The following is a 10,407-nucleotide window of genomic DNA, read 5'->3' as shown; positions in this document are numbered from 1 at the left end:
AAAAAAACAGGAAAAAAGCACCCCACCCCCCCACCCCCTCAAAAAAAAAATCAAAAAAAAAAATCACAGAAGTGCAATAAATACATGCAGTGTGTTTCTCGTAGCCGCCTGCAAACGCATCACCGGGTTTGAACAGATTCATCAGATAAAAGAAACATAAAAGCACAAAAAAAACAAAGATTTGCCTACGTGATGAAGAAGAATCATTTGTGGCTAACAGCATTTGTTTTTAAAAAACCTACATTCCTTCATCCAGATGTTTCAAATAAACGAGTCTTTTTTAATCAGAGGTTAACCGCTGAATTCCTATAGGTCCAACCTACTCGAGGAGACAGAGGACAAACAAAAAACGGCTAATATTAAAAAAATGAAAGTTCCTCCAAGTCTTCTTACACACCCACCGACGGCGGCTCGGTTGGACATTAAACAAAAACATCTCCAGAGCTGCAGTGAACCCGCTGCTCGCCCTGCAGCACGCCCAACTCCGTAACGTTCGTTCAGTTCTCAGTGCGAACAGTCGCCACAAACTGGAATCTACAGCTGATCTGCACTCTGAGAACAACGACGCATTTCTCGTTACCAGCTTTTTTTGATTTATATAAAAAAATACACCAGACGGCGAAAAAAACATGCAAAAGCTCACGAAGTGGTCTGATGAGCAAGTGTACGATTAAAAGTAACTTTTTGTAATTCCCCTCTGCAGACTAACTAAAATGTTCACCACCAGGGGGCAGTGTTTGCTGAATGAGTTGAGCCTTATTTCAATGATAAAAAATGCTCAGTGTGCAGATCAGGTCAAAGCAGCCGTTTCTTCATGTTGTCTTTAGTTAATTTTGGAACATTTACAGTATTTTTTTTTAAACCCTGAAATTTACATCAAGTACCTTAAAAAGAAAAAAAAACCCATCTGGCTGCATCTTTACGGTGACATCAGCAGTCTGAGAGTAAACCAAGGGAAGTTTCAGGATGGTATTGACTGGCAGGTGTTAGCTTAGCTTTAGCACCACATGCTAGCAGCTCACTATTTCCAGCGTCTGATTTTCTGTCGTGCCGTAGCAGAGGGTAAAATTACAAAAACACCTCGTGACGAAGGGGTTTGAATCGTTTTACGTCAGAGGACGGGGATCAGCTTTTAAATCTTTGGTTTTGGTCTTTTTCACTGACTGTTCACACTGATGTCGGGCGATGGTGTCAGATTCACATCCTACCGAGGCTCTTTCAGAAGTCATTCGTGTCTCGTTATTTCAATCTTATTACCTTTTTTAAACATACATTCTAGAAAAATATATCTACTCCTACCTGGATGTGGTGGGACTATCTGACGCTTTAATGAGGACTGAAAACACTCACAGAGACTGGGCAGCAACAGGAAGTGGAGATGACGAAGGTAAACGGTCAAATTGGACAATAAAAAAAACCTCAATCATTTCCTAGAGCTGCTGTTTCTCTACACAGTTAAAAAAAGAAGAGAGAAACATCTGGAATGACAGCAGCAGCAGCTTGGTTTTCGTCAGCTACGTTCTTCTTTACACGGGGAATGGAAACACGAAGAACAAAATGCACCGACACCATCAGCCTGGTGGCCCAGCAAGAAGGAAAGTCGGACATTCAATAGACAGCCGCTTATTTCTGCATTCAGCAGCTACAGAGTGACAACATCAGGCAGTCACAGGCACTTTAGTGACCATTCAAGGCCCAGCGTTCATTTTTAGCTCCATTTTTGGTCTCCACCACCTGAATAAATCATCTGCTCCATGTTCAGCAGGTAGTTTATAATCCCACATTTTGTAATAATCTAGAATTCATGTTAAATGTTTTCCATGTGAAGAATTTTCCACTTTTTAAATCGTTATTTTGGAGAAGACTTCCTGACACATGCCAGTATGGAGGATCAAAACCGCCAAAATAATAATGGAACAGCAAGCAAATTAATAAATAAATTACAAATGTAAAAAACAACAAAATTCTTCAACATTCAAGGCATTCAATTATAAAATGTAAGACAAATATCTGTTTACTGACCTTCCCTGTATTTCTGCATAAAATTAATTTAAAAATATTAACTCATGTCACATTTTACAAATTAATAAATACCTACATGTATCTATTTTTTCGAACATTTAATGTCATTTTATTATTCACTCAGTCACATATTTTGTTTATTTTGGCACCTTCAATCCTCCATATGCTGAAAAGTAAAAAATTTCCTGTGCCAGATTTCTGTTTGCTTGTTTATGTAAACACTACATTAAACATCAGTTTATATAGAACGTGTCAGGAGTCTTTGGGAGTGACGTTTTTCTAATATTTACCAACTCCTGAGGCTCTTTAGCTGCTCAATGCATCGATAAGTTCACTGAATGTGTCTTCCTCCTCGTTTCAGAGCTTCAAACAGACTGAAACGAGGAGAAAAACAGTTTAAATAACCAGCTGAGGAAAAAAAGGCGACATGCTGAGTTTTGCTGGGGCACCACACTAACACCATCCAACAGTTTTAAGTGCAGAAGGTCCAGTTCTAATAGAACTGAATGCTTCACAAACATCCAGTTACAGGTGGAAACGTGAGGGCAGGAAGTCTGAAATTAAAACTGCAAAAACTGATCAGCCAATCAGAGAGAAGCGCAGGAGCTTATGAAGCAAAGCTGGACTTCCGTCTTCCTATTGGCTGACGACTCAGTTTTTTTTCAGTCGCTTCCAGTCAAACAATCATACGATCAATAACAAGTTCACAGTCATCAGAAATGCGTTTGAGATCACTTCCTGTTCCGACAATCAGAAATCGTTCCAGCGTGAGGCAAAGGTTTCCAGGCGTTTAACTTTCCAAAAACCCACATCAAGTTTTTCTTTTTTCAAACTTCTACCTCAACTTTCTTAAAGTGCAAACTACCCGATCAACTACCTGAGTGTTAGTGCGAGTTAGTGCTGTTTCTACACCGATGTGTTTGTGTGACGAGAGACGATGATTACGGATTACGCTCAGAGCGACGTGTCTCCTCTGAGCTGCTATCGTGCGGCCACGCTGACGTGCTACGACCACCTGTGCCGTCAGCACGACGTCGCTCAGTTTACAGAAAACGTACAGTTTGTGCCAGTGTTTGAAGATGAAGATAATCCTTAAGATTTCAGTCCAGGTCAGTTTGGCAGTAAGCGTGGCAGCTTATTTTTAACTCTTCGACTCACAGAGAGCAGCTATGCTTTAATAACAGTTCAAAAAAATCCTTCTTTATGGCACACTGGACCTCAGTGCAGCCGCTCAGTTAATCCTCTCTGTGAAGGAAGCTGTTTTAGCCCTTCCCCTTTGAGGAAGGCTTTCTTTTGGGTGGAGCCTGAGATGGCCATATTAGGGAAATCCCCTCTGTGTGACATCATATAGAACTAAGAGTAAAAAAAATGTGTTTGGACAGAATGTTGCAAAATGTTGCCGTCTTCCAGTCCTCTCGTGTATTTTAGTCCGTTTCACTGTTTACAGGACCATTTGTACATGGTACCAATTACTCCTGTATAGTATTTATGTTTATTAGTCTCTAATTCACTTTTTCTTCCTGACTCTTGTGCTGCTATAACAGGTGAATTTCCTCAGTGATGGATGATTAATAATAAATATGCATCACACAGGAAACCTAAAGAAGTGCGGCGTTAGCTGAACACAAATGCTGCATTTTGGCTCTCTTTGCTCCAGTTTTGGTCTTTGTCACTTTAAAAATCCGGCTCTTATGTTCACAACATAAAAAAAGCAACTTTTAAGTGCCTCATTTTGCAATAAACTGTAGATTTAGTGCATTAAATCTCTTTATAAATGAGCCATAACATGTGATTTGTTGTCTTTTTGGCCTCTGGACTTTACTACGCCCTCCTTACAGTTTAACAGCGTAGTAAAAACCTATTTAATCGACACTGGGCCATAAAAAACTCAAAGGTATGTTTAAGGTTTAAACAGGCACATGAATGACAATTGGACATGATCCAAAAACTTTCTCCTGCCTGATTGGACGGGATATAATCTGAGGTTATTTAACTTTACTTAATCTTTAGCGTCTCCTTAAAATGAATCTGACTGGATGCTTCCTGTTGAAATGCACCCTGGGAGTTGTAGCTGCCCTGCTCTAAGAAACAGCTGCTTGTTTTTTGTTCTGATCATTTAACCAGCAGAAACTTCACGTCTGTGTAGAAAATAACCTGACCTGGATTAAAAATCTTAAGTATTATAACTGCGGCGATTCGTCTGCACAAACATGTTTTAGTGTTTCACTGTTGTTGTGTAGGGAGAGCCGCATTTAAAAACAAATACAAAAATTAAACACTGTGCTGTTTGTCTGCTCAGAAAATACTCTAATAATAAAAAACTAATCCCACATCATCTGAAGGTCAATATTAAATATCTTTAAGCTGCAGCTGAATTTTCCTTTGAGTACCATTTTTGATTTTGTGCCATTTTCAGTACAAAAGTCTTCGTATGCTCATGTGTGACTGTATGATTCTGTGCTGGAATGATTTTAAACACCTACGAGTCTAAGAACAGCCGGTTAGTAACAGGAACAAAAACAAAAGTGGAAACGAGAATAAAAAAGGAAAAAAACAAAAGCTCCAGCAGTGCTATCGCTAATTTACAAACAAAGACTATCCACATTAGAAATGCTGAGCTCTTTAAAATTACTCTCTCCACGGTTTCAAAGGTTTTTTCCTACTTATTATTATTATTATTATCAGTGTTATTTTTATTATTTATTTTAATTCTTCATAATACCGCCAGACGTTTGCTTCGTCGGTGAGGGAACAGCAGGGAACGACTCCGGAAGGAAAATACTTTGAAATGCTTCTCTACACGTCGTCGGCCGGCAGGTCGGGGATGCAGGTCTTCGCTCGTGTGAAGAACGCCATCTTCTCTCTGAAACCACACACAGCAAACAGTGACATCATCATCGTGCGCGATGAGGTCGCCACCTTCAAACTGCCCCACGAATGAATCTGTGGTGGTGACGGTGCTTTTCGTACCTGAAGGTCTGCACCTCGGGGACCTCTTTGCGGCTCTGGCCTCTGATCTTGTGGACGTCCTTGGCTGCGGCCTTCATCATTTTCTCCACCCTCTTCTCCTGCTGCTGCTCCTCTCGAGTCTGAAGAGAACAAAAGCAGAGAGTTTTTATTCCAGCGGGACAACTATACTGTGACAGTAAAAAAAGAAAGAAAGCGCCCTCTGGAGGATTATCTGTTTCATCTGCACATTGAGAGCAAACGAGGACACAGACACTGATTTCACCATGTAACACGTGGACAGAGGCTCCACGGGAGGCCTGGACACTCGGCGGTAAGTTCACCTGTTTCTCGGCCTGCCTGAGGAGCAGCCGGAAGCGTTCGTCTTCTTGGACCCAGGCGGGCAGCTCTTTCTGGCCCTGCTGCCTCGCCTTCTCCAGCTGCGTCTTCAGCTCCCGCAGCACCCGCAGTTCCTGCGCCAGCCGAGCCTGCCGCGTCCGGGACACCTGCAGGTCCAGCTCCAGGTCCAGAGAGGTCCGCAGCAGCCCGTCCAGACCTTTAACGGGTACAGGAGGCTGAGAGAGGATGAAGGGGCGGGGTTAAGTGCCGAGGACAAAACACAAATTTGCTGGAAAATCATCGACTATGAACTGACGAGCTCTTAAAAATGTGACAGACAATCTGACAGAAACTGAACGAGTGCAACAGTAACACCATCGACTTTCTGCCCGCTGCAGCACAAACTCACAACGTCACAGTGCTTCTGCTGCCTGGTTCTGTCAGTCAGACAGACTGAGTTTGAGCCGAGGGCAAAGAAAGAAAAATGCATAAAGAAACAAACCCAAAGCTAACAGAATCCAAACATCAGGGTGAGGCTGATCTAAACTTAACCAGGGCTGGACCACAGCTCGACGCACACAGTCCTGCTACGTCTGCGCAGGTTTAAGTGCAGCCATCAGCGATGAAGCCTGTAAAGTCCTCGATTTCTGGAGGGGGCTTAAAAGTCACCCGAGTGTTTAATAACACCTCAACCTATTTGCAAATACTGTCACCAACACCTGCTGCCGTGGAGCCCCGAGAGGCCGAAGCTGCTGCCTCGACTTTAAATTAATAGAAACTGGCAAATGTCAGCGCTGCATTAAACATTCAGACGGTCATTAAATATTAAGAGTCGCTTCACTGGGAGTCGTTAGGAGGTTTAAAGCCTCACAAAATGCAAATTGTCTTAATGCGGTCAGCAAATGTGAAGGTATTACTTTCAAGAAGTCGAGAAGCAGGAGGATCAGAAAGACGAGAGAAACCGCACCACTGAAGCTGAAACACGGGACCCGAGCGTCCCGCGGTTCAGCGTGAACAGCCACGCTCACAGGTGAAGGGGGAGGGGCTAAAATGGCTCATTATAGACAGTGCTGCACCGAAGCTCAGTATCAGATAAACTAGGATTATTATGAACTGTGAATCATGCAAAGCTACTTTAGCAGAGTTACTTACTCAACAAATACCAACAAAGCTTCAATGACGAGTCTCACAAAGGAACTACTTTCTTTTGTCTACATCCGCCACACAAAGTAGGCGTGACGCTAGCTAATGTATAATGGTTCTGCAGTGATGCAGAGGTGAGGGGGCGGAGTCTTTACCCTCTTCATGCGCATGCTGCGTCTCTCGGAGGCGTTTCTGACAAACGGGGACTTCTTGGAGAGCGTGGAGCTGTCGCTGTCACTGCGGTTAATCTGCGAGGACAAAATCGAGCGTTTAATGAGGTCGCAGCGTCACCATCGGCGCAAATCCTGCGTAGGTCTCACTTACCCTGCAGATGTACTGGCTCTGAGGTCCGGGCGAGAAGGTCTTGGAGCGGATGATGGTGTTGCCCCTCATGAAGGGGTTCTGCTGGCGGACGTCCGGGCGCCGCTCTTTGGGCCGAACCACGGAGCAGTGATGCAGCGACGGCAGGCTGTCCATGCTCGTCTCCTTGTTCACCTGTAGGAGAGAACCGCAGCGGTAACGAGGACGCTCACCGACCGAGGCGCCGTCACAGTGTTAGTTCTAAAACTGCTTCTGCTTAAAAACAAACTCGAAAAAGGTCCACTGGAACGGGAAGTGATTCTTCTTCTTCCCCTGCTTAAATGTCAGCGTTCCCAATTATCAGAGAAGAAGAACTCTAAACACAAAGCGGCTCGTTGACCTTTAAGCTGAAATAAATGACGTTACCTTCTCTGTGATGGCGGCTGCCGCCACCGCCGTCGGAGGAGGAGGGGGGGGTTTGGGCCCCTTCTCCTCATCTTCCTCCTCCTCTGCTTCCCATTGGCTGCTCTCGGGATAAAACTCATCCTCGTCCTTCAGAGGCCCCGCCCCCTCCGTGCCGTGCCCTTCGTCGTCCTCGAACATGTCCGCCTCCAGAGGCTCGCCATGCCTGATGAAGACCAACCACAGACACTCGTTCTTACTCGCTACGCCACCATCGTCTTCCTCAGACTGAACACGAGGCTCGCTCATAGTTTGCATCACTCAGGTTTTCATCCTCAACACTCACCACTCGTCATCCTCAGGCCCTCCGGCTCGGTCGCCGCTGGAAACGTGAGTCTGAAACACAAACAGTTGCATCAGGACTTTTTAATCCTCCGATCACTTCAAACATTTTTTAGATCATTCAACAACGACATCCCCGTCACACTCGTAACACACACAGCATTTATGTCCCGAACAGTTTTCCACACTGATTGTGCAGCAGTAGAATTCCTCTTATATCCCTACTGCAACCAACATGGCGTCTTACTTTCTATCCCTTTAATCTGATTTATGTATTTAGATTGAAGCTCGGTGATGGATATTCTATTCTATTCTATTGCATTCTATTCTGTCTCACTCACAGCTCCACCTTTAAAGACTTTTTGACCTTTTTATTGACTCGTGTATCATCTGGGAACTAAAATGAGAAGAATTAGTTTTGAATGAAACTGGAGAGGAAACGAAGCACGGCTCATTTCTGGGCCGCTCGCCGGGCTTCTGCTGACCTCGGGCAGGTAGACACGACTCAGCAGGTTGTACCACTTGGTGCACTTCTCCTCCGAACAGCTGACGTCAGCGAAGCTGATCTGAGCTCCCGCCTGCAGCGAGGAAGAGGAGGAAGGGAGTCAGAGAGAGCGTGAGCATGTATTAAACTGTGTGTGACAAGAACCTCGTTAACAGCTGATTAATTAACAGCTGATGACCTTTAACAAACAAACCGTGAGATCCTCGATGATTAGTGAACATTATCTTCTTTTTTTTTTTACAGTGACGTACGAACTGAAACTAACCAGACACTCTTCGTGGCCCGACTTGCCGGTGTCGCACACGTCCACCCTCAGGGTCTTCTGCCGCAGTGCACTGTGGGATATCTGCATGCCAAACACCTCGTTGAACTCCACGGCGTCTCGAGGTGGCGAGCTGCGTGTTCGGAAGAGGCAGCGAGTGGCCTCCACGCAGGGAAGCACCGCCACGCGTACATACCTGCAGGAGGAAAGGGCAAAGGTCACGCGATGATGTCGCGATGTAAATTACAGACTGTACACTAAAGATGGACGTAGCCTCCATGGCATCAACCTCTGGTTTAGTTTTTTTACTTTGGAGAAAAAGTTTGTTTACTTTTTTATTAACTTTATTACTTCATCACCTAAAGGCGGAGCTAAAGGCGGAGCTAAAGGCGGAGCGGCTTGGCTGTGTTCTGGGATTATACTTACACGTATTTTAGTTTTCTAACGTTCATTATGATCTCAGTAAATAATCATTTTAGTTTTAGATCCGATTCCATAAAACTGCCCCGTAGAAAAGAAAAAACGACCGTATTGAGTTTTTCTGTTGAGCGCCTCAAACACACGGCAGCGTGGCAGAGGCCATTAAACCTGCTGAGATACGTTTGAGGGACAGGAAACACAGACTGAGACTTCGTACATTTTCTGGTCGGTCGGCAGACAGAGGGCGCTGCAGTTGGACAGCTGCATGACGTAGACGGTGAAGCGCCGGTCTCTGGCCTCGTAACGGAAGCCGAGCTGCACCTGAGGGCAGCCGGGCGCCAGGCGGTCCTCGTAGGAGCTCAGCAGGAGGTCAGCGGGGAGGCCGGGTCTGCGGGAAACAGCACGCAGAGTTATTTTAACCTCCAGCTGCAGTTATGGGAAATCCGTCCAATGCCACTCATTTATTAACAAACTGTAACTTTAAATTTCTGAAACAAAGAGCCAGACCAGGAAAAATAAAAGCGTAACAATACGAGGACAAACCTACGACCTCAAATGTAAAACCTTCGTACTTGCGCTCTGACGGCTCGTACACGCCACTGTCGCCGGCGACCGACTCGTCGGACACGGCCGAGGTCACCCCAATCTTCTTTGGCCCCGCCCCCGTTCCTCGCAGCTCGGAAGCTGAGCCTAAAAAAACCAAAAGAAGAGAAATAAATAAATAATTTGATGTGTAATTGTAATCTCCATCAGCTTTGCACGAGTCACAGTTCAAAATCATCCTTCAATAAAGCGCTGAAAAGCAGAAACAGCGACCACGTGTGGCGTCTTTGACTCCCGCTCGTGTTATTTATGTGCAAGTACAAAACTAAAACGTCCAAACTGTAGAGAAAAATGATAAAACCTGAACACGAGTCTATCTGATCCCTGAGCTGAGGTCAATGAAGTGAACCAATCAAACCTGGCCTGGAGCTGCACTGCAAACAACACATTCAAACTAATATAATCAATAATCTGTGGGCTGCATGTGATGTGGACCTGAGAAAGGCTTCAGGCTCGTGTGGCTTCGACCTGATAAGAGCAGGAAACCAGACACCAGGTGCAGCTTTCACCTGAGCCTGACTCTCACTGCCGCTCTCTCATTAACCACACAAAGGTGCAACAAGCTGCAAAAAACGTAAACATGTAAAAAACTGTTTCTTTTTTTTATTTGAATTAAACTTTCTTTTTCTCCTCGTCTGACGTTTTCTTGATTGTTAAACACATTATTCAACAACACCGACCGTCACTGAAGTTAAAAGTGTCTCTCGCAGCGGCATTATTTCATATTTTAACTATTTAAGTGAAACTCAAATAAAGAAGTAAATGGGGGGAGGGAGATGAGGGTGGTAGGGGTCACGTCCAGCAGAGATTTGGGGAATTTTTGCCCATTAAAGCCCTCGTTGCTGGTCCCAGTCAGTCTGACATCATGGCGGGACGTCTGCGAGCTCAGGTGGAGGCAAGAGCGCCACGAAAGACGTCGGAGCCGACAGCAGATCAGGAGAGAGACAAGCCGGTAACAAAAGCAAAGGTAGGTCAGCGCTCAGGTGCAGAAAGGGGCCTGGGAGGGGAGTGAAACGTGAAAACATCACATTCATCGACTCACTCGGTCCTAAAACAAACACGTCAGGCCCACAGGCCCCGCCTGATCCAAAACACAAGACAAGACCCTCAGAAGTGTCCTTCT

At 45.0% G+C, this 10,407-nt stretch overlaps 1 protein-coding gene across 1 annotated transcript in view; it reads right to left on the bottom strand.

Moving 5' to 3' along the window:
- Positions 1-42: 42 nt before the first annotated feature.
- wwc1 (WW and C2 domain containing 1) overlaps positions 43-10,407 on the bottom strand; it is a gene marked incomplete at its 5' end in the record, with an annotated part of 43,886 nt that continues 33,521 nt past the window's right edge. Inside the window, 11 exon segments of the mRNA XM_082549717.1 lie at positions 43-4,885; positions 4,993-5,111; positions 5,313-5,543; positions 6,606-6,698; positions 6,775-6,945; positions 7,177-7,378; positions 7,499-7,548; positions 7,980-8,072; positions 8,265-8,457; positions 8,899-9,069; positions 9,254-9,371. Coding sequence (XP_082405843.1) covers positions 4,819-4,885; positions 4,993-5,111; positions 5,313-5,543; positions 6,606-6,698; positions 6,775-6,945; positions 7,177-7,378; positions 7,499-7,548; positions 7,980-8,072; positions 8,265-8,457; positions 8,899-9,069; positions 9,254-9,371 — 1,508 coding nt within the window. The 3' untranslated portion in view covers positions 43-4,818.

This window comes from Aulonocara stuartgranti (assembly GCF_965226115.1).
Source record: "Aulonocara stuartgranti genome assembly, chromosome: 10".
In the NCBI taxonomy this organism is placed as follows: Eukaryota; Metazoa; Chordata; class Actinopteri; order Cichliformes; family Cichlidae; genus Aulonocara; species Aulonocara stuartgranti.
This window is presented reverse-complemented; position numbering and strand designations above follow the sequence as displayed.